The following is a 23633-nucleotide window of genomic DNA, read 5'->3' on the forward strand; positions in this document are numbered from 1 at the left end:
ATCATCACCGTCATCCATCTCCAGAACTTTTTCATCATCCCAAACTGAAGCTCTGTATCCATTAAACACTAACTCCCCATTCCCCCTCCCCCTCGCCCCTGGCAACCACCCTTCTGCTTTCTGTCTCTATGAGTTCGACTACTCTGGGAACCTCACATAAAAGGAATCATCTTGCTTCTTTATAAACAAGGCGGCTCTTAGCCGACAAGAGGTGCCGGGTGGGGGGATGAGGAAGGAAGCTGGCTAGGCATGAGACTCAGCCAGCAACCCCTGAGAGGGGAGCAACAGGCAGCAGGCAGCACACACAGCCTCTGTGCTCTAAGAAGGGATGGAAGTTTAACGAGTTTATGGGCCAAAGCTGTGCCAGGGAAGCAAGTGGAACGACTGGAGTACTGGCCATCTGCCTCCCCTCTTTGCTGGCCCATCCACATGGGACCCATCCTCTGAGGCCTGGCTCAAACCCCCTCCTCTGGGGAGCCTTTCCTTCCCAGCCCAGCCCATGGAAACAGAACAGTCAAACGGCAGCTATGGAGAGCGCTCAGGAAACACCTCCCGGTCCAGCCTCCTGCTGTAGATGGGGGAATGGTGGCCTGGAAATGGATGCTCCACGTCGGAGTCAAAGCCAGAATGAGAACCCAGCTCCGAAACACCCCACCTGGTGACTTTTCCTCTGCGGCATCCTTTGCCGAGGTCCCCTGTCCATGGAGGAAGGGACCTAGCCACACTGCCCTGCCACCTCATGGTAGCCAGCACAGGTCTTACATCTCCGAAAACACAGGCTGACCAAGCCACTGATGGCTTGTGTTTCTCAACGTGCAGGCAAGGACGCCCTGCTTCAGCAACATCTAGGGGTTTTGTTTAAAATGCAGATTCCTGGGCTCTCATGGAGATCCAGGATATCAGAATCTCTGGGTGCAGGGCCCAGGAATATGCCTTTTTAACAAACTCCCCTGGGGTACCCAACAGTACGGTAGGGGTGTGTAAGGTGACAACGCCCTGGGTGAAAACAGGGAGGCTGCAAACCCAGACGCAACAAGGAGAAAGAGCATTAGATCCGGGGTCAAAAGTCGGGTCCCTTTCCTGACTCTGACTATCCCTTACTAACCACGTGACACTGGCCAAATCCCTCAGCTGCACCTCCATCCGAACCTGGAAGGAAGTGAAACTAGTGCCCCTCACGCTGCCCGCCTCACCGCGCTGCTAGAAAGCTCTGCTGGGAAGGAGCTTTGGTAATAGAAGTGCAGGAAGGCAACAAGAACAGGTATTTTATCACCCCCTCCATCCCCAGAGCCCTCGGCCTTCCAATCCTTCCCCCAAGAGTTGCAAAGGACTTGGAGGGAGGGTCTGAGGGAACTGGACTCCTCAGCTCCAGCTGCCTCCTTCCCTCCTGGGACTAGGGGTTTTAAGCCTTCTTCATTTCAACCTTGCCTTCTGGAGATGAGGATGCTCCGACATGTGAAACAGGCCAGAACTGGCAAAACCTCGAGGATGGCACCATTTATTGAGTATTTACTATAAGCCCACCTCTTACGCCATTTTACAGATGCGGAAACTGTGGCTGAGAGAGAGGCAGGTCAATCTTCTGGTCCCCAGGTCCCTCTTCCTTCCCACTCCAGGTGCCCTCACCTTTTTCCTCGGTAAGCCCTGTTCTCAGGAGGGACTCCCCTCATCTCTCCCCAGGGAAGGGGTTCAGGCTTCAGGCAGGAGGGGGTGGTGGGAAGTCCTGACCCTTGCATCTGCTCCAGGCCCTGCCTCAGTCAGATGGCAGCAAGGGCCTCCTGCCCTTCCCATCACCTGACGCCAAAGTCCCTCCCCTTAGGGGAATTAGCCTCCTTCCCTGGGAAGCGGCCTGATGAGGCTCCTAGGGTTTGGGAACCTTGGGGGATGCAAGCAGAAGCACCTGCTAGTCTTTAAGATGCCTTTGTGCAAATTTTTAAAAGGCACCCCTTCTCCAGGCAAAGAGAGGTCCCTTGGCTGACCGCTTGGTGAGCAGAGTTGGGGCTGGCACCCTTGCTCCCTGCAGAACCATCCCAAAGCTGGGCCCACCAGCTGGGGAGAAGGGAACAGCACACATCCAGCCCTGAGCCCGTGCCCCCACAATGCTGCAGCCAGCGGGGTGGGGAGTGGGGTGGTGTATGGCTCAGGGGAGCAGGCTGGCCTAAGGAAAACCCCTGGTGGGTACCAGGGGCTGGGGGCTGACCTCTGGCACATCTTAAGAAGCAGATCTGCTCTCAGGCTGGTTTTCACTGCCAAGATGGCTGCTGGCCCCCTAACCCAAAGGCCCCCCAACAGCAGCAAGAAGAAGACATGTAGGCCAGGATCCAGCTACAAGGAAAAAGTAAGAAACGTGAGAACCCTCTGCAGGGGCTGAAAGCAGTCTTGAACTGGTGTGTAAAAGAAAGGTTTGCCGGGTGACAAGCACTGGTTGAAGGGTGATTGCAGGGCAGCACAAGGGTGCCCCCTAGGGTTAGGGGTGATAAAACGGGAGCAAAGTGACCAGCCTCCCCCTCACTCCTCCACCCTCAAACCCTCCAAATCCAAGGGCATGGGGCACTGTGACCCAGAGAGACTGCCTCCTCCTTGGGTAGCCTCTTCCCTAGGGATCTAAAGGTGAATCCCCCGACCAGATGCAGTAGCCAACTCCTCCAGGGACCTGGGCTCACAGACAAACCGGCTGCACCGTCTCTCCCTGTGCTGGGTTCATTTTGGCAGGAGGTTCCCAGCTACCTTAAAAGAACGGGTTCAAGGCCCGTAGGGTGGAGCATGCTCATGATGCACGCAGCCCCATGCTAGGCCTCGGGTGAGGACGAGACTGAAATACACAAGATGGGCATGGTTTCATCCCAGAACTTCCTCTCAGCATGTGAACATTCTCAATTTCCTCCATTCTGAAAAATCTCTCACTGAGCCCACGTTTCCCTTAAGCCACTGCCCTCTTGCTTCTCCCAGGCAAAGGTTCTAGAGCGGTCTCCACTTAACCCACTGCAATCTGACATCAGCCCCACCACTCCAATCAAACTGCTCACACCTTGGTTACCCATGACCCCCTTGTTGCCAAATCCAATGGCTAACGTCCTGTGATTTACCTAGGGCCCTGCTGCACAGTGGCCAGGCCCCAAGTCCTCGCATAGTCTTAGGAAGAGAAGCAGCTGGGCTCCCTGGCTGCAAGTGGCTGGCTGGGCCTGGCCTCAGCCAAGGGTGGGGCTGTGCTTTAGAAACACCATTTGCACAATCCTCCATCTGGATTCCAAAGGCTCTGCCTGTTCTTGGTGCTGTAGGCCCACGTGCAAGCGTGGTGACCCTGGGTGACCTAGAGCAGCAGGGTCCAGGAAGCCTCGCAGGCACCACTTTCACCTCGGGCCCCTGCAGGGACCCCGCACAGCCTGCCTGACTGAGGGGTGCCCACTCACCACTGTGAGAAGCATCTGTCTCACTGCTGAATAGCTCAGCGGTTTGAACAGATCCTCAAACTGAGCCCAAACCAGCCTCACACTTCCTTCTTTGGGCCCAGCTCTGTCATCTGGGGATCACACAGAACAGAATAGCTCTCAGAGCTGTGAGATGGGCAAAGGATGGCATGGAGCACTGCAGGTCCACCAGACACCTGTGTCTGGTCCTGCCTGTCCTTCCTGCAGGCCCTGGGCAGGGTTCCACTCCTCTCCAGGCCTCAGTTTCCCAGCTCATATTCCCACATTCTAGGGCTGTCTAAAGCTCAGTTGGGACAAGGGTAGGATACTGCCGAGGACAAGTCCAAAGGCTCCACCACATCAGGAGCCCTTTGGGTCGGACCTTCTTGGAATTTGCCTATGAAATAACACCCGCTCGGTAAGTCCAAGCAGGCGTGAAGCGACCTCACCCTCGGCCCACAGCCAAGTCCCTGGGTATTTCCCAGAGAAAGAAGGGACCAGCCCTGCCGGGGTGACATTCATTTCTCCCCAGATGAGGGGGGCACGCCAGTTGTGCTGGGTCTGTGGTCAGAGGCATTGCAGGGTCGACTTTTTCTTTCTTTCTCTCTGGCCTGGGCCCTGGTCCTTCCCCCAGATTCTTGCCCCCCTTCCAACCTGCTGGCACCAGGGTAATGCAGTGGTGGGACACCAGAGGAGGAGCCAGAGCCCTGGGGCCACTATTGGCCAGAACTAGCAGCGTAACCCCAGGCTGCTCTCCTTGTCTGTGTAGTTTTAAAAGGACACTACTGGCGTTTCCAGGGGGGTGAATACGCAGGCCTGATCCACTGCCGAGGGACATTTAGCTCCCCTAGCCCTTCCCTCTCGAGGTGCCCCAGTTGCTGTGAGGAGCACAAATGCCCTTACACATTTCCAGACCCTCTGGAGGAGCAGGTGAAGGGGTACCTCTGTGAGACCGTCCCTATGAGTCCGTTCTAGCCCCGAGGTCCTGCCTCTCAGTTCTCCTGGGCACTCAGTGAGACATGGAAACCCAGGCTCACCAGCTGGGCTGCCTCGTCACGAGATCACTGTGTACCAGCCCTGCTGTTCACACTGGGCAGTGTGCACTGGGCGAGGCAGGTCCCTCCTGTTACTCCCCTATTACACCTCTGTTATGCCCCTGCTACCCATCTGTTACTCTCCTGTTACCCATCTGTTACTCCCCTGTTACCCCTCTGCTACCCTCATTACTCTGCTGTTACCCCTCTGTTACTCCCGTTACCCCTCTGCTACCCTCGTTGCTCTCCTGTTACTCCTATGTTACACCCCTGTTACGGGTCCACCCCACTCTTATCATCTTCGACAAGGTAAGGTCAGGGGTGCAGTCATTCCTCCCCAGCCCCCCAGCTCTCCCCACTGAGCCTGTGGGAAGCCCCAGCTTCTTCCCTAGCTGTGTGTGTGTGTGAGAGCGGGTGGGGGTCTGAGGCTGAGATTCCTCTGCACAGGGGCCTGTCTGTTTCAGGTGGCTCGTCTCTGGCAGTGACAGGAAGGGAATGCCAAATTAACGCTGGGTAATAAATTCTGCAAAGCCAATAAAACCAAAGCACAGGGATAGATGGAAGAACCGCAGCAACTGATTAAACATTTTTGTTGGCAGTCCCAGACACACGGCACATTTTCCAAGGTTTGCATCAAGGAGACATCTGGCCACAGCCCATGTGTTTGTGGGAGGGAATCGTGGTGAGAGGAGACAAGAAGGCCGGGGAGGACAGGACCCTCCAAGGGGCAGCAGGCTGGGGAGCAGGCACTGTTTTGGGGGCTGAGGCACCTCCAGGGCAATGGTCCTAGTGAGCTGGTTGGGACACCTCGCGGGAGGGGCAGTGTTGGGATCTACCCACAGCCTGAGCCTCAGGCCCTGGCTGGCAGGCCAACTCCGTGGGCTGCAGGAGCCGAGGTCTGGGAAGAGAATGTTCTGTGCTTGGAATGCCTGCTGCCCAGCCCTGCCACACCCTACATCTTGATTTAGGATTCTGGAATCAAGGCCTGAGGCCCAGCCCTCCCGTTGAGAAAGAGAGAGATTGATTGACTGAGTGTCATTAGATGGGGCCAGAGCTGGCCTACAGGAGGACCCTGGGACTCTTGACAACTTGGGCTCCCTGATCATGTCACAAAATATTCTCCACATCTGTCCCTCTGCCCATGTGGTTTCTCTCCCCAGTATCCTTCCTCCCTTCAAGGCCCCATGTGCTCTAGGACTCAGATTCCCCTATGCTCCCAGGGTACCAGCACGTGCACTGAAGTGAGCTGTGTGTGTGTGTGTGTGTGTGTGTGTGGGCGCACACGTGCCCTGTGCCCTATTTATTTCTGTCTTTCTTCCCATGCTCACTGACCACGCTGAAAGGCCCCACTGGGGATCTGCATGGGCTAATGTGGACCTGTGGCGGTGGGTGGGAGCACATGGGTGGAGAGGAACAGTTATCCAGCTGAGTTGGGCTGGTTGTCTGCTCTCTTAGTATTTCCACACAAAAGTCTCCAGTTCTTCTATAACTCGCCACTGCCTGCAGGATAAAGTCCAGTCTTCTCAGCTTCCCCAGGAGACCCTGCTGCAGCAGCCCCAAGTCAACGCCCTGAAATGCAGGCCAGGGTATCACTGCGACAGCCTGGGAACTGCTCAGAAGAAGTGTCACTTATCCCTGTGAAAAAGCAGAGAAATGTGCTGGGATCCTGGTTTCCCACACATTTCAGTCCCACACTGGGCTATTGGCTCCCACTAAAACTCAGTGCCCAGGAGCTCCCAGGAGCTTTCTCCCTCTTACCTCACACACGGAGATACGGGCTTTATCAGTCGACTCCAGTGACAGTGAAGGGTGTCCATGCTCCCTGATCCCGTGCCCCTTTGCTCACACTGAGGGGCCGTGGCTCTCAGCCCAGCCAAACCCCGTACCCCGCAGAGCACCTGGTAAGTCCACTACCCAGCCTGTGACTCTGTCCTCTCTGCCCTCTGCATGCCTCGGCCCCAAGGGGCAGGCCACCTGTGCACCCAGGACCACAGCTACAGCATCCTAACCACTCTCCCCACCTCAAGGCCCCCTGGACGTCAGCCTGGCCTCTCACCTGCTCCTTACTGGCCACATGAATCACTTGGTCTCCCTCAACTACGTCCTGCTCAGTCTCACCTTCACAAATGTCATCGCCCACCCCTCACGTGGACACGTGCTCATCCTCTGGGATTCCACTCGGCGGTTACCTGCTGGGGCCCAGCCTCCCTGGCAGGGTCACCAGCTGCTCCTTCCTACACCATCTCTAGCATAGAAGTCAGCTCCCTGTATTGTGTCTCCCTTGTCGCAGCCTCGAGGGCTAGTAGAGGGCCTCACACTAGTCAGTGTTAGAGAATCAAGCTTGGTCTCTCCAGAACAGGAGTTGCCTTAAAAGAGAAGGTCACAGGGCCCCAGTCTTTACCTACCTCTGAGAAGAACACAGAGAGGATGACCAGACTGATCCAGTGAATTATGCCAGCAAACTGGAATGCACTGGAAACTGCAATGAACACAGTGATAGGGGCCAATTTTAGGAGCAAGGAATTAGGTGCATTGGTCGAGGGGCTTCGCAGCATAGGGGCAGACCCCAGGGAGCCCGGGGCCCGCTCATGTGAACGTTTAGATCTGGATGAAATTGGGCGAGAGAACACCAAGGGCAGCTTTAAATGTCTGTGAGGAGGTGGTGGAAGGCTGGGGGACCAATGCTCCTGCTCTTCCCTCCATCGAGGGACTGCCTCCGTCTCCCCCACAGGCCACCTCTCTGAGTTCCAGCTCAGTCCCATCAGCCTCGGTGGGCTTTGTGCTGTAGCCATCCTCCCAGAAAGGAGCCCTCTGGGGGCACTGGGGAAGACATCTACAGCTTTCTGATCTGGGTAGCAGCTTCAGTCAGGTCTAGACGAAATCCCCTTCAGAAATCCCTACCACAATGCACCCCCAAAGTGCCGTGCATGGTTCATGGGACTCAAGGCAAGTGTACTTTGACTTTTCTCTCTGAAAACTCTGAGTGGCAGAGATGGTGGTGCTGGCCAGGGCGTTCGGGGAGAAGGCTGGGGGAAGGACTAGAAGAGAGAGCCAGGGGCAGGGTGGGGGATGACAGCCTCCCAAAGTGGCAGAGCAGGTGGCTGGAGTCTGCTACAACTTCCCAGTTGCTCTCCTGGCCTCCAGACTCCGGACTGTGAGTAGGGAGAGCTGTCAGTCACTGAAAGCTCCTACCTCACCTTCCATTGTTCAATCCTTGGAGTTAAGGCACCATCTCTGGAAAGCCCTTTCAACATACAGGAGCCACAACCAGCCTCCGAGCCCTAGCAGGGCATAGTTTAATCAGGTAGCAAGGCCAAAAGCAGGGTGCTGGGGCCCAGGACAAGGGTCACGTGGGCTTTGATGGGGAGTGGGTGGAAGGGGATGCTCCCAGAGAGCAGGCCTGAAAGAGATACTGGCGGGACACCTGGGGCAGTGGGGCAGGGCCAAAACAGGGTGCAGGAACGCTGCTGAGAACACCCTTGTGCTGCTTCCCTACTGGGCTCCAGCCAGGCCTGCTTAGCACCCTGCTCAGCATACCCTGGGGGCCAAAGGAAAATGCCCAGAGCCATCAGTGGGGTGGGCTGGCCCAAAAGAGAGGAACCCACAGCCTTCCCCCAAATCTCTGAGATCAGTGACCCCTGGTGGTAGGCAGAAATCAGGTCCTGGAGCATGTCTGGGGAGAAGGCTGCAGCACCAGGTTCTGGTTGGGAGACTTCAGGGTCCCCTGGTGTTGGGCCAATGTGACCCTTAGAAAGTGAGCCCTGGAGACGCTGTGGACACTTTCTGTCCTGGGGCCACACGAATACCAGTGGGAACCAAGAGGCTGAGGCCTGTGTGATTCTGAAAAGACCTCTAGATGATTCTGAAAACATAAAATCTCTCCCCATTATTTCTCAAATGAATTCCTGTGCCTTTTTTTACGGTTTGCTTTAGAAGAGCAATAAATCTCTGATTATGCATTTTATGGAATTTAAGATGCTTTTTATGAGCTGCTATTGGATCTCCCACCAAAATCAATCTCCTGGATACTTAATTTTAAGCAGAATTCCAGTGTCGGCTGGGTTCTCAGTTCTACTCAATGCCTTGTCACAACCTGAGCAGCCGAGGGCCCCAAGTATAATCCACGACAGGGAAAGACAGACTCCGTTATGGTCAGACCTCATAAAAAGCAGACGCATGGATGAGTGGGAGGGAAAGTAGACAACATGGTTTAATTGAAGACAGCTTGAGGGTAAAACCAGGGCTGGTCACTTTATGCTGGAAGATGCTTTCATTGGAACCAAGGGGCTATCAGCGGCACAAAACCCAACGAGGCTTATCAGACAAAAGCAAGTCTATGCTTCCCTCTAGAGAGCAGGGAAGGCGGATAGAAGGAGCTTTAAGGGACCTTGAGTACAGAGGCTCCAGTAAAGGAACGGGGCCGTTTGAGAAAACAAGTCCGAGACGACTGAATGGGTTTGGGGGTGGCTGGCTCTACAATCCTGGATCTTGCCAATGGCAGACGCGGAACTCCCTCAGGGGGCCAATAATTTCACCTGTTTATTTGTACTTGAATGATCCACTTTCTGAATTGGGGAACTATGAGGAACCAGGAGCTCTACCAGACACCACTCATTCATTCAAACCCAAGAGTCAAGACCCTTGGCCCTCCCCCTGGTGCACCAAACAGGGGTCTGCAAGGACGGGGGCAGGAAGCAGGCCCTCTACTCTGACAGCCATGTTGCCACAGGACATCCAGAGGGACAGAAGAGGTAGCAGACAAGCCATCGGCTGCCATGTGCATCAGGTTCCCATAAACACCAAATGAGGACAAACACCAAGAGGACCTAAGGTGGGAGAGAACTGGCCACGCCATTAAATGGCCTGGTGGCTTGAAGTCCCAGCTCCAACACCTCTTACCTAGGGAAGGTCTAACTTCTCCACATCTTAATTCCCTTGTCTATCAAATGGGATGGTATCAACCTTGCCCATCTCACAGGGTTGCTGCTAAGGTCAAATGTACATAAAATTGCTTTCAAAACTGTCATGTTATATATAAATAACACAGCCAACTTACGGCTGGATGAAAATACAAGGAATCAAACTGTCATTGAGGTTGCTGTTGTTATTAGTTACTACAAGATGATACGCCTCCACACATGGGAACTCTTTTAAACTACAGAAAATTCCAACCTGGAAAATTCCAAATGGGAACAATAAAAAAAAAGTGCATACAGGGGTCCCCAACAGTTTTGATCTCATCAGTTTCTGATCATGGAATGCTGGGGAGGGGTACTGAAGATGCCACACTGGGTGGAGAGGGGCAAGCAAACTGGTGCTGGGGGCGACGGAGAGAAGCCGCCAGATCTCCCCGGTGGTAATCCCCACAAGCCATGGGACCAGGGGAGCGGCAGCGGCGTCAGGCTGCGGGCAGGCCACACTGCAGGTTGGGGACCCCTGATGAATGCACATTGAATATTGACATCATACGTATTTGCATATGTATCTCTCTTGCTACTCACACTGGAGAAGCTTTATATCTATTAGAAGTTCCAGAGTCAGGAGAATCACCACCAATATTACACAGGCTACCAGGAAACTGTTGAGACTTGCACTGAGCAAAAATACCTGCCACACGGCTGCTCTCTTCCCACAGCACGGCTTCAGCCAGGTAGACCTGTGGGGACAAAAGTGGGGAAGCACACACTGAGAGGGGTGAGACCCCGGCCACAGCCCTTCTCTCAAACCCATCCGCGTCTCTCCTCCCAGGCTCCATGCCTCCTGGTGAAACACAACCTTATTCAAGAGGCCACTGGGTAGACTTACGGAGAGCAAAAACATCTCATTAAGAGATGGAGCTCAGGTGTAGGCTGATCCAGGCAACTCACAGCATCTCTCCGTGCTTCAGTCTCCTCATCTTTAAGATAGGTGTGAAACCCACATCTCATAGGCTTGTTGTGAAGACTGAAGATCACAAAGGTTAGTGAGAGTCTGGCTATGTGGAAAGTGGCTGCATGAAAATGAGCTGTTAATAATAACATGCTTCTGTGTGGTCTCAGAACCTAGCACAGGTTCTGGCATCTAGGCATCTTATCCTCAGTTCACCTCTAGTAAATGCTCAATGAATTCATGAATGCATTTTCAGTTTTTTCAGCTATATAAGGAAAGATCTGAACTAGATCCCTGTTTCTCAAAATAGGGGGTATGGAATGCTGGTTCCACAGAATGTTAATGGTTGTTACTTGATAAAAAGTTTCCATGGTTGGTAAAGTTTTGGAAAATTTGGATCAAACTAAGTTACATGGATATTTTTCTCTGTGGGATATTTCAGTGCCTTTAATAGGATATTATGCATCATCATGTTCCAAAAGGGATTACAGTATATCAGTGTTCCCCCACTTGCTGGACCATGGTACCCTTTTGTCAGACAGCCTCTGGCGGGACTAGTGTTCCATGGACCATCTTTTGGGAAACCCTGACTAGATGGTCTTGAAATTCATAGGTAAAGATGAGGCCACTCAGGACAGAATCTTTCCTGAATGGGTTTGGAAGTGGAGAGGAGGCACAGAATCTCAGTGCTGGGTGGGTCTCTTAGGGCAATTGATCCACTCCTTCAGGAACACAAGATCCCAGGAAAAAGGGGTGCCTCTGAGGGGACATAGGAATGCTGAGGTCAAACATCACCGTCTCGGTAGTTTAGTTACGAGCTGGACCTGCCTGCCTGCCTGCCTTGACAAGGAAGAATTAGGCATCCTAAAGCCTTGGTTGACAGCACTAGTTGGGGAGTCCTTACTTCTGGCTTGGCCTTCAGCCTCCTGCGACCACGTCAAGGCACTCTGGGCTGCAGCCTCCCCATTTGTAAAACTCCTTAACCTCTAGGGTTATTGGAAGTTAAATAAGAAAATGTATCTGATTGATAAAGCACCAGGTAACTGACACGGATTGATAATGATGATGATGACGACGGTGATAAGTTATCTGATGGCCTCCAGTTGGCCACCACCCTGTCCTTCCCATCCAGAGGGATGGGCTTCTGCTGAAGCCTGCTGCGAGGGGGCCAGTGCCCACCCTGAAGATCCCAAGGGTGTCGCTGGGAGGGGGAGCTCTGCTTTGAAGTGCTCCCTCCTCCAAGAAGGAATAACGTGAATGCCTCAAGGAGCAGATTTCTTCCTCACGCTCTGTCTAGAGACAGCTCAAAGGAGCCCCCAGCTGTTGGAAGGTGGGACAAAGCTCATGGCTCTTCAAGAAAACTGGCAGGAAACTTAGCTTATTCAAGTCTTTCTGGATATTTTCTAAAACCTACGGGAACGATAGGCACTGTCCTGTGAATGCAAAGACTGGGGGTTCAGTCCCCAGCCTCTGGAAGCTGGTTCCAGAAAGAGGGGTGGGGGATGGAGGGAGAGGTGATGGAGGGAGAGGAGGAGGGCACGTTGGATGGGGGGTGATTGAAGTGAGGCCAGAGTGCGGGGTGAGGGTCAAGGAGACCAGCCAGGCCACAAGTTCTCTTTAAGGAACAAACAGAAGACAGGAGGACACAGGTGAGTGGAGTCCCGATTGTGAAGGTCATTGATGATGCCCTCACCGTCCATTGCAGAGGGTCTCGAAGGCCGTTGCAGAAGCACTTCTCTCCCCTTTCTCGCAGGGTCACAGGGGCCAACCCACAAGCAAGAGGCTACAGGGCAAGCCCCAAACTTGACACTACGCAGAACTCAGGAGGGCTGCCAGATAAAATACGGGACATCCAGCTAAATCTCAGATAAACAATGAACAATTTCCTGGTGTAATTTTGTCCCAAACATTGCATACAACATAATGATACTAAAAAATTATTCATTTTTTATCTGAAATTCAAACTGAACCGGGCATCCTGTATTCTTATTTGCTAAACCTGGCAACCTTAAACTCAGAGCAGAGGGGTCTCGAGGAAGCTTGGTGAGGAAGGCTGTGATTTGGTCTGAGGAATGCATGAGAACCCTGGGATACAGGGGAGAAGCTAGTGTGGGTGACAAAAGCCCAAGAGATAGCTACCGGTGGGAGGGGCTGGGTGTGTTTGTCCAGGAGCCGCAGGCAAGAAGGACTAGAGCCGTGAAGCCTCCATCTTGAGCTCAGGGGGGCAGAGGCCCAGGGAAGCCTAGAGGCTGCTACCCACGGAGCTATCAGCTGTGCACTGCTTTTGTGTATGCAAGACCCTTTTAATTTTAAGGTATCTTCAGCCGTCTGGGCTAACCTCCTCTCCTCCTGATCCCTCTGCGTGTCTCTCCTACTCCCCCTCCTTCTTCTTCCACAACGTGACATTCCTGCCCCCCTTCTGCTGGCCCTATTTTAATCTCGCACACCTCTCACCCCGAGTTCAGGTCGCGCCCAGCCTCCAGCTGCCTCAGCACTTCCTCTGGAAGTTTCGTGCTCCCCTCGGCCCCCTGTTAACTCCTCCCCCCAAGCACCGTCACTGCCAGGTCTCAAAGGAGACCCAGCTCCAATTCCACATCCTCTCTAAAACCCATCCAATTGTCTGTGGCCCCTAAAACTGATGCCATTTCATTGTCATCTGAAATTTGAGCCAAGCACCTTCCACAGTTATAAATAAAAAGGGCAGCTGCGAAGGCTGTTTGCCTGGGACGGTGTCAGGTCTGAGCAGCCAGCAGGAAGACGCGCCTGCACGCTCAACGGGAGGAGGGGGGCACCTGTTCACATCTGCGCCTTGCACATCCCCGGGGCGTGGGGTGCGCCCCTCAGAGACTGCTTCTTCTACCCAGAGGGGAAGGTCCCAAAGGGAGAAGGGGATGAAACACACCATTTGTTTCTTCAAGTGGCAGTCTCTCCCTATAAACAGGAGACTCCAATCTTGACCTGCCTCCATGGCAGGGAGAAGTCATTTTATGTTGCTGCTTAAAATGATAAAATGTTGATTTTTATTTTCTTGTTTGGTTAGAAAAACTTCCTAACTAGACCAGGGGTTGGTAATTGGGAAGCTGTAGGTACCAAGTGGGGTGGCCGAGCCTGGGGACCTGCAGCCAGGGGAGGAGCTGCAGGCAGGTGTCCGGAGTCACCCGTGGTCCGAAGTCGGCAATAGCTGGCCTGGCCCTGATACCACGGCACACCTCAGCCAGGAGGGGACCGGGCAGACGGCAGGATTCAGAAATCAGGCAGGGTAAGATCCGGAAATGATGGCCGGATGCACACCATGTGCCAGGTAGGCACTGTGATCAAAATGGGCAGCAATCCTGCCCTTGGGCAGTTTACATTCTAGTGGGTAAGAGAGTCAAACAACGAACAGAACAACTTTGTAAGTTATCTAGTGTACTACAACGTGGTAGGTGCTGTGGGGAAAAAAAAAACGGGGGGACGAAATGTGACATTTTAAATAAGGGGGACAGGGTAGTCACCGCTGAGAAAGGGACATTTGAGAAAGCTGGAGGGAGCAAGGCCTGCGGAGATCTGGGGGCATGGCTAATGTATACCAAATAGGAACTGTTCACCATAAAATTCTATTCAGCCCCCAAAGGACCTCCAGCACAATAAACACCAGAAGGACAGGAGCCAGGAGTTGGGGTGGGAGGAGGCGAGGCTTCCCCCCTCGGTGCTGGGTGCAGCTTATCAAACCCCACCCAGGGCACATGGCATTTCCACCACCCTTGGCACAACCAACGCAGTTCCCCAAGAACCCCAGGGCAGCTGCAAAACGGAGCCTGTGTGCACCGCTCCGGTCCTGTTCTACTCCCGTGCCAGCCCGATCGTCCCCCAGCACGCTGACTGCCTTCAGCTTCCAGCCCCTCAACCATGCCAGTCTGAGAGTGAACTCACGAGGCCCCCTTTTCACACAAGGTCAAGGGGTGCTATTTGCATCACACTCTATGTGAGCTCCACGACCCCAGGGAAATACACATAGGGGTGGGCTCAACTGAAGCAGACGGAGGGAAGACCACCGGTCAAAGAAAGGGTGGTATCCAGGGATACAGTAGCTGGTGAAAGTGGCTACCTCTGGGCAGGGAGGCTGGAATCTGCATTGAGGTCAGTGCTTCTCAACCCTGGCTGCATCCTAGGACCCCCAAGAGAGCTGTTAAAAATTCCAGTGCCTAGGTCACACACCAGACCACCTAAACCATGACCTCTGAGTGGCACCCAGGCCTTAGTATTTTTTGATCTCCCTAGGTGATTCCAATGTGCAGCCGAGATTTAGAACCACTGTCCCAGGTCCTTGATGCCCTGTGGGCTCCATGAACCAGCAGAATCAGCATCTCCTGGGAGCTTGTTAGAAATGCAGAATCTCGGGCCTTCCCCGTACCCACTGAATGAGAGTCTGCACTTCAACGAGGTCCCAGGCGATTTGGGAGAGAACCACTGCTTTGGATTTAGCAAGAGGTTAACAGGTATCTCAGGAGGCAGACATGGCATAGCAAAGGGGGTGTGGGAGCGGGAAAGATGAGACAAGGCAAACAGGTGCCAAGCCAACCCTGGGGCTGGGGCACAGGAGCCAGCACCGAGGGAATGATGAAGCAGGCAGGCCCTCAGAGGGGCACAGACTCAGGGGAGGAAGGCGGCAGTGACATTCACTGAGACTGAGTGTGTGTGTTTGGGGGGTGTCGAGGGCTTCCTTAGCCACAGATCTGAGGCTGAAGCCAGAGTCCAAGCAGGCTCCGGGCTTCCAGCTCCTTGAAGAACAGGACCACGGACCCCAAGGCTCCAGGACAGAGGCTGGGCTGAAGCAGCAGACTTTCTGGCTGACCCAGTGTTTGGAAATCCCAAGCTGTTAAAATTTCCTCTGAAATACAAATGACTCAGACATTCCTAGGAGACTGTTTTAGCAGAAAAATAGAATATGTCCAGTTTCAAAATATCCCTGAGTGGTTAATAATGACTCAAGGAACTTAATGGGCCAACAGGGAAATCAGCATTGACTCTTTAATTAGAGACTATACTTTCCTTCCATCTCTTCAGCATCCAGCCCATCAAAGCCCTGGAGCCAGTTCTCAGAGTGCTGTTATCCCTGGAATCGCCACCAGAGGGCAGGCGTCTCCCAATTTCATATCTGTGCAGCAACAGTGAGGGGACTGCTCCAGGAGGCCGGCTTTGGCTGCCAAAGTCTGTGAATACCAACAACCAGATGGCATCTCCTGGCAGGTAGGCGAGTGTTCTACTGTGAGGTTCCACCAGTCACTCCTGAGGCCTCAGAAATCCTTGGGTGGGAGGGGAGGCCAGGAACCTTTACTGCTTTATATTCTTAGGCGTCTCGATAAAAGTTTGAGAGAATATTAAAATGCACTTTGGCAAACTTCCGATGGATCCTTCATGTGAGGGAAGGCCATGGAGTTGCCCAGAAGCAGGCGGCTCCAGGTCACTGCTCCATCGGGCAGTGTTCCCAAGCCTGGCACTGAAACAGCCCCGTTCTGAAAGGTGAAGCTGAACCGTGTGGTGCCAGGACAGCAAGTGCTGCGTTTGCTCCTGTGGGGCCTGGCCTCTCCTACCCCAGCAGTCCACTGTGCAATCAGGCCGCTGTGGCTGCCAGGCCGGCGTGGCTGGGAGGATGCACAACGGGGGGGCGGGGGGGGAGTGGCTCATGTATGGAGCCTGTGGAGACCCTCAAGTTGTCTGAAGAGGTGCTCACAGGCAGGAGAGAGTCATAGCGTTCCCCAGAAGAGGTAGCAGACCACAGAAAAGCCTATTTCCCTGGAGGCAGCCAGACCAGATGGCCCTGTCAGTCCTACACTGAGATTTTCATCCATCAAGTCCCCAAAGAAAGGAGCTGAGGGAGGGGGTTGGAGTGAGTCAGAAGCTCGTTCTGGTAGCAGGAGCAGGAATGAAGCAGGGAGCACTGGGTTCCCCTGCCTGCACCCCTAATGCTGACCTTGGGAGGCACTGCTGGACCAGGGCCTCAGGATCCTTCTGGATGGCAGAGCTCTCCAATAGTAAATGAAAACTATGGCCTTATGCTAAAGAAATGCATAAAACCACAGCAATGTGTGTAACTTTCCAAGGAGTGCATGGACCCCTTGAATCTCACTGATGAGTCATCTGAGGATACCTGGGCTCCAGGTTCAAACCCTGGGATTGGGCAGTCTGAGACCCCTCCTGGCCCCAGGATGCTCCAATTCTTGATGGTGAACACGTGTGGCCTGGATGGCGCAGACTTGGTGGTGATTTTGACTGTCAACAGAACATCCCGTGGCCCCACTTTACTTTTCTTTACTGTATTTATTCCAGATGATTAAAATATTGTCCGAGAAAGCCCTGAGGATGGCTTAAATCCAACTTCTGGCATTGACCTGGGCTATATTTTTATTGATTTAACAAACACTTATAAGACACTTACTATGAACCAGCAGCTGTTCTGAGCACTTTACAAACGTTAATTCATCTAGTTGTTTTAAAAGACAATTCCTTCAACTTTTTTCTCTGTTGACAAACAGTGGGGAAAGCCAGACTTCGCCATCTGTTTGGGTTTTGGTGGCAAACGGAGCCTCCAAATCATATTCCCACCGTTCACTGCACTCTGAGCCTCACTTTCCTAATCCCCGAAATGGGAATAAGTGTTATCTAAATTTGCAGGGTTGTTCTAAAATATTAAAAATAACATAGGTAAAGCCCATAACACAGTGCTCACTACATGGCTACTATATGTATCTACTCTGATGATGATTTAGGTACACGGGCATTAGAAAGGGGATTAATTATCCAAATACGGGAAGTTCCAACATTCATTCCGTTCTGCACATAGTTATCACCTGCCCACTAAATGCCAGGTACGGTACTGGGCGTGAGAACATGCGGGTGGACAGGGCCTTCATCCTCATGGAGCCTGCAGCCTTGTGAATTCTGACTAGGCAATGGGCTCCCAGAGCTAGAACACCCTGAAAAGCAAAACAAATAAAGGGAGAAAAAAAGCAGGAGAGGGACATGAGTTTACACGTGCAGGACTTCTCCAGAGACAAATATCCACCCGTGAGAAACAGCGACCCAACGCCCACAGGGACGCTGGAGCTTCTTTCTCACTCTCCCAGGGAGAACCAGAGCAGGAAAGGCACCGTCAAGCATCCCCTTTGTTCCTGTACCCAATTCCAAGAGGCAAGCCACAGTAGTACACACAGAAATATGAGCACATAAATACACTTCGCGTAACAGGAACTCTCAGGTTGGAGGTGAGAGGTGACTCTCCCAGCCCTTCGGGGGAACTGAAGAAACTGAAGTTTCCATACAAGCAGCTTGAGTTCTGCAATCAGAGCTAAAGGTTAGCCCTACCGCCTTGGGGAGGCGGGAGGGAGGGAGGAGGGCTGTGTGCAGCTGGGGTCACGGGAGTCTGACATTTGCTTGGCCCAGAATCTCAGATTTCTTGCATCCTTGGAAATTTCAACTCTGGGAAAGACAGCAGGGTATGGTGGCAAGAGCTTGGGTCCGGGTGGTAGGAGCTGTCACCACACTTGGCAAGCCACAAAACCCCCCTCTGGGGACACAATGGCTGACACACACCATGGACTGGCTGCCCCTACTTGGGGGGACCCAGGGCATTGTCCACATGTCTCTGAAGGGCTGCCACAGGGTTCAAGCCTGACTTAGGGGAGGGAGAGAAGTGCTGTTGGACCAACTGGCCATAAGACCCCTCCCACCTCGAGTCTTCAATTCTGGGAATTGCCCACAAGTCTGAGAGTCTCCTTTGTGCCATGTTTTGCAGGCAGGGCTGCCTGGATGAGGTCAGCTTCCTAACCCGGTGGGAACCAGTGGGCTACAGTTTTCAGGCACACCCCCCATCTCTGTCCAGCTCTCTCTGGTTCTGAACTGTGGTTTGGTAAATCCTGGGTCAGCCACGCTCCCTCTTCTTCTATTTGGCTAAAGTCCAGATCGCAGGTGATCCCACAGATGTCTGGGGGCCCTCAAGCCCCATAAATTCAGCTCACTTTCTTTGGGGGACCTGGCCTTGGGTTTAAATTTTCCTCCCCTCAGTCCAGGCAGCGCTCACGCACCCCACGGAGGTGGTCAGAGGCGCTCTGCCGCCACCTAGTGGTCACTGGCGGCTGTACATCCTGCATCTGTGAGTAGATGGGGACTCAAGGTTTATTTTGCTGAGAAATAATATATCTGTGAATTTATTGCCTTCTTAATCAATGGAAAATCTTTGCAGTTCTTGGACTACATGAAAGAGGCTAACTTGTGCTTATCAGAAAAAAACTTTTGATCTGAATTAAATTCCCCGGGTTGGGGCATCAAGAACTCTCCTAGAAGCCTGAGCCTACTAACAATATTAAGAGTTGTGGGTCACAAGGTCAGCCTGGGGTCTAGGGACAGCTGGTACACCCGAGGAAGACGCGGTGTTTTATTATAGACAAATCTCTTGGCGTCAAGAAAATGGATTAATGAAGCTCTTTTTAAATATTTTTCTCCCTGGGGGAAAACTGACGCAAAGACTTTACAAGCCATGTGACGCAACTTCTAGACTTTGCACTTGCAAGGTCACGGCAGGGATGAACTTGCCTCTTAACCCGACTCCCGAAAGGCTTTTCCTTCTTCTAAAAGGATGCTAAAATTGTACTAAGTGAAGTTGGCATGTTCTGAGGCAAATCTGATTTCTTTATTTTAGGATGACTTTGTGGAGGGAGTGTGGCATTAGCAGGGATGCTCAGAGATGGGCCAGCCACAGACCATAGCCTTGAGTTCTGGGGCATGAGAAGCCTGGTCCCTCCCTGTGGCTCTTCCTCGATCCTACATAGGTCCAGGGGCCAACCCCCAACTCTCCCCAAAAGGAACTGGGCTTCCCTTTCTCTTCTAATCCTTATCTTAACACAGTCTCACCCATTCACTCACTCACTCACTCACTCACTCATTCACTCAAGTCATTCCTTCATTCAATCAACACCCGCTCTGTTTCAGGCTCAAAGGATCTGATCCTTGCCATGAGGGAGCACCTGGTCCACTACTAGAGACAGACTGGAGAAGAGATGAGTAGAGCCCGGTGTCACAGATGCTGTGATGGAGTTAGGCAAAGGGCTATGGGTGCACGGAGGCGAGGCCCCCGCCTGGGTGGGGTGGGGGGACAGAAGACTTTCTGGAGGAGGTAGTCCTTGAGCTAGACAGTATGAGAAGAGAGATGGGTATTTTGGGCTCCAGCTTAGTGGGTTCCTCCATTCCCCACTCTTTGCCTCCAGCCTTTGTTTGCTGGCATATCTAAAATTATTTTAGTCTTTATTTAAAGATGTTGCTATATTGGACCTGTCTTCTTTTTCTAGCCTGACATCTCAAAAACCATCCCTATGCCCCTACTACGTTTTTCTCCTCTGACTGCGAAGTTCCAGCGGAAATGTGCCATTGGCACCATCTCCAAGTAAAAATGTCCCTTTCTGTCTACCCGGCCTTCCTCCAAGCTTCCGCTGTCTGGGGATTTGGCCCTGACCTCTCAGGTTAGACCTTTTAGAACCCTAAAATATAAATAATTACAAAAGGCTAAGTATCTTTCATTTCTTACTTTATTTTTATATTTTTGACAAAGACTATCCTACCTACTCTCCATGACCCTCTCTGTACCCCTTTTTTTTTTTTTTTTTACCAAAAAGATGCAGAGCACTATCTCTCTAAGAGGCCGGAGTCTCCTCTACGAGAGGGGGCGACGACTCTTGCCTTGCACCGCCTTCCTCAACACATATGCTGTCACCATCGTCTCTCCTACGGGCTGTGAGCCTCCCTAGGGTGGAGACTCCGGGCTTCTCTGAATTTTCTCTTTTGTGGCCTCTTGTCTAGTCCAGCCTCTGCAAACCAACCAGGCCTTCAATGTACTGTGGCTGGTTTAGAGAAGATAGAACTTCCACTGTGAGCCATGAGTTAGTCTCCTGCAAACCCAGTGTCCCTCTTCCAAAGGTGGACGGTTGGTTCACTGAGAAGCAGTCCTGTGTCTCACGGTCCCATAACTGAATGGGGTGATGTCCAATGCCAAAGAATGTCTAGAACCAGGCAGAAGGGGTTCTAGTTACATGGAAACACAAAGCTGGGACGATGGACACAAGTCAAACTGCATCAGAGTGAAAGAATCCAGTTGACTAAGTTATTGAAGAAACAGTCTAAGAAGGCAGACATGTTCCTAGATCTTTCCCAAATTGAACGACTAGAAAGGCAGAAGGATAGATTTAATTCTGGATCGTAGGCTATGAATGGAGACTTGGCTCTCTTAGAGGCTGTGGTGCATTGTGGGTGACTCTCCAATATCCATCCCACTTCTGGCCCACTGGGTGACAGCAATGTGTTTTGGGAAATGATATAGTTCAAAGGGTGGGCCTGAGTGGCCTATGGATTTTCCCATATCCCTTACAATGTGATCCAATTCTAGCCAATGAGCAGAGAGCAGCTAAAAGATTCTGGGAAAGTTCTTTGTTGCTCTTAAAAGAGAATGATGGGCAGCTATTTTCTCTTGCCATTTATGAATGAAGAAGGATGTGGCCTGATTATCACAGGCAGCCCTCTCACAAACTAAGGAGAACCTTACAGCATCAGGATGAAGCCAACACTGTTGACAGCAGAGCAGAGAGACGAAAGGAATCTGGTCCTTGGTATTGTTGAGACTCTGGACCAACCTCAAAGTTATTGCCTTAGACCTGGGCTCCATGTTACAGGCAATGAAAATCCTCATTGTTTGAGTATGACATGGGTTTTCTGTTGCATGTAGTCCAAAGCACCTGGCTGATAGTCTCAGTCCTTTGTGAGAAGGATGATAGAATGAAGATTTAAGGCAGCAGCAATTTACAGGACTTGGAGATGACAGAACATGAGAGATGAGGGAGAAGGAATTGAGCTGGTCTCTCAGGATGTAGTGGGGCATTGTGGCCGACTCAGCTGGGGCTTAGACATGCTCAGACACTTCCTCTGTTTCCCTTGTCCCTCTCCCCTGAGTGCTGTTCACATCTGAGGACATGCATGGAGGTTTATGTTTCATCACTATTGGAGGAGGAGGCACTTGGTTGTGAGGAGGAGACAGGGAGGCAAAGGATCATGACACAGGCAGCATGACTGCCAGTGTAGCCCTTGGATTGAACTGGAGACCTGGGGGTAGAGAAGTGAAGCCCAAAAGCAAATAGGACCAGAGCTGTGGCCATAAGCAGAGCCACTTCTGGGCTCATCGACAGCATGGCACGGAGTCTGGGGTTGTGGGGAGGGTTTTCTTCCCCACCCTGCACGGGCACCTGTGGCCTTGTGGTTTCAGAAGCCCCTGAGTTTGGCACTAGCAGCCCACAATGGACACTGTCAGTGGTAGCAGCTTCATGGGCAGTGGACGTGAACGAGAAGGAGCCAGAGTAAGGGAGGAGGAAGGACACAGATTCCAGTGATGACTATATCTAACTGACTAGCTTCATAGGGCTTTGGTGTCCTGGAAGCCACTGGCTCCTGTCAAGGCAGGAAGGAGACTTAGGGTCTTTGTAAATGAGCCTCAAGGCACATGTGACTCATTTTGGTAGTAATGGGCTAGGGAGGCCAGGCAGCTACTAGCTTCCACTGGTTGGGGCCATAGAAAATACATTTTGGCAAAAGACAATTGGTTTTGGGGCCTGTTGGGTTTGAAATGGCCAGAAGTCCTAGATGGGCAGATCATGGCTCCTCAGGCTGGATTTGGATGCTATCGCTGGAAAGGCTGTTTTTAGCAATAATTTACAAGATTATTTCTCCTCTCAAATATGCAGCCAACTCAGAGGCAGAAGAACAGATAATTCCACAGATACCTTTCAGGGTTCTGGGGTGTGTTTGGGACCCTGTGACAATGTCTAGGAAGTAGATGGATATGAGCCAGGAGTTCAAGAGAGAGATCTGGAAAGTTACAAGTTGAAGGATATTAATTTAAGTTATGGGGATGGATGACATTACACAGTGTGTAGAATTAGCAGAGCAAAATGGCCAAAGACAGAAAATGAAGAACCTCAACATTTAAGGACCAAGCAGAGAAACGATTTTTAAAAACAATTTTAAAAGGCCTAGAAGGAACAGCCAAAGGGGTAGGAAGAAAATCAGAAGAGTGTGGTTTGGCAGCAGATATAGGGAGACTTTTTCAAGAGGAAGGGAGTGGCTGACAGTTTCAAATGCTGGACAGAGGACAATATAAGGATCCTAGCAACACAGACGCTGTTGATGACCTTGAGGAGAGCAGTTCCCACGGTGTGGATAAGGCTGAAGCTAGACTGCAGTAGATTGAGGAATGAATGGGAGGGGGCAGAGGGGACACAGCAAGTGTAGATGAGGCTTTCAAGAAGTTTAGCTGCAAAGAGGAAGAGAGAGATGGTAGTAGCTAATGGGGACGTGGAGTCGAGGGAGAATATGAGAGATCTGAGTGTGTGATGAGTCAGGGTGAGGATATAACTGATGGAGCAAAGTTCATGAGAAGGTGGGAGGAGAATCAGAACTCAGGAGGTAAGGTGGGCTCTAGCAGGGAGGAAGAGAGGGACTGAGGGGTGGGTGCAGTCCATCCATGACTGTTTCTACTTTCTGAGGAAGGAGGAGAGGGGGTCATCTGCTGAGGGCAACAGGGGGCTTGAGACAAATGGAAGTGATCTGGAATAGCCACGTGGGGACCAGGAGTGAAAGCTAACCAGGACCACAGAGGAGGACTGTCAGGCAAAACTGAGAAAGAAGTTGAGACTGGAGACCTTGAATCTGGGGAGGTGCTGTTATGGACTGAATGTTTATGTGCCCCCCAAATTCATATGTTGAAGCCAAAACTCCCCAGTGTGATATTTGGAGGTGGGGCCTCGGGGAGGTAACCAGGTTTAGATGAGGTCAGGATGGGGCCCCCATGATGGGAATAGTGCCCTTATAAGAAGAGGAAGAGACCAGAGCTCACTCTTTCTCTCCACCCACACATAACGAGGAAAGGCTATGTGAGGACACAACGAGAAGGCAGCTGTCTGCAACCCAAGGAGAGAGCCCTCACCAGCCACGGACCCTATTGGCATCTTGATCTTGGACTTCCCATCTCCAGAATCGTGAGAAAATAAACTTCTATTGTTTACGTCACCCAGTCTATGGTCTTCTGTTATGGCCGCCCGAGCTGACTAAGACAGGCACCAATCTGCACGGTTGTCTGCTTTTCCTCCCTGAGCCCTCAGCAGCCTGGGTGTAGAAGCAGAGGGCAGGCAGTGACAGCTCTGCAGTCTGTGCTCTTCTGGGCAGGTCCATCAGAAGGACAAAGGGCTCTTAGGAAAGTCAAGGAGCGTGACAGAGATGGGGCTCTTCTACCTGTGCCGAGGGGTTTACC

At 52.1% G+C, this 23633-nt stretch overlaps 1 protein-coding gene across 2 annotated transcripts in view; it reads right to left on the minus strand.

Moving 5' to 3' along the window:
• Nucleotides 1–23633, minus strand: part of TMEM266 (transmembrane protein 266) — a 117768-nt gene that overhangs the window by 38144 nt on the left and 55991 nt on the right. Inside the window, exons 4-5 of one of the 2 annotated variants that reach the window (XM_004421856.3) lie at nt 9943–10097; nt 6847–6920 (exon numbers count right to left, since the gene is read on the minus strand). In XM_004421856.3, the coding sequence (XP_004421913.1) occupies nt 6847–6920; nt 9943–10097 (229 nt within the window). The remainder of the gene's footprint in view (nt 1–6846; nt 6921–9942; nt 10098–23633) is intronic. The other variant, XM_087428761.1, reaches the window with a different exon arrangement.

This window comes from Ceratotherium simum, chromosome 3 (assembly GCF_057802395.1).
Source record: "Ceratotherium simum simum isolate JZ-2026a chromosome 3, ASM5780239v1, whole genome shotgun sequence".
Taxonomy (NCBI): domain Eukaryota; kingdom Metazoa; phylum Chordata; class Mammalia; order Perissodactyla; family Rhinocerotidae; genus Ceratotherium; species Ceratotherium simum.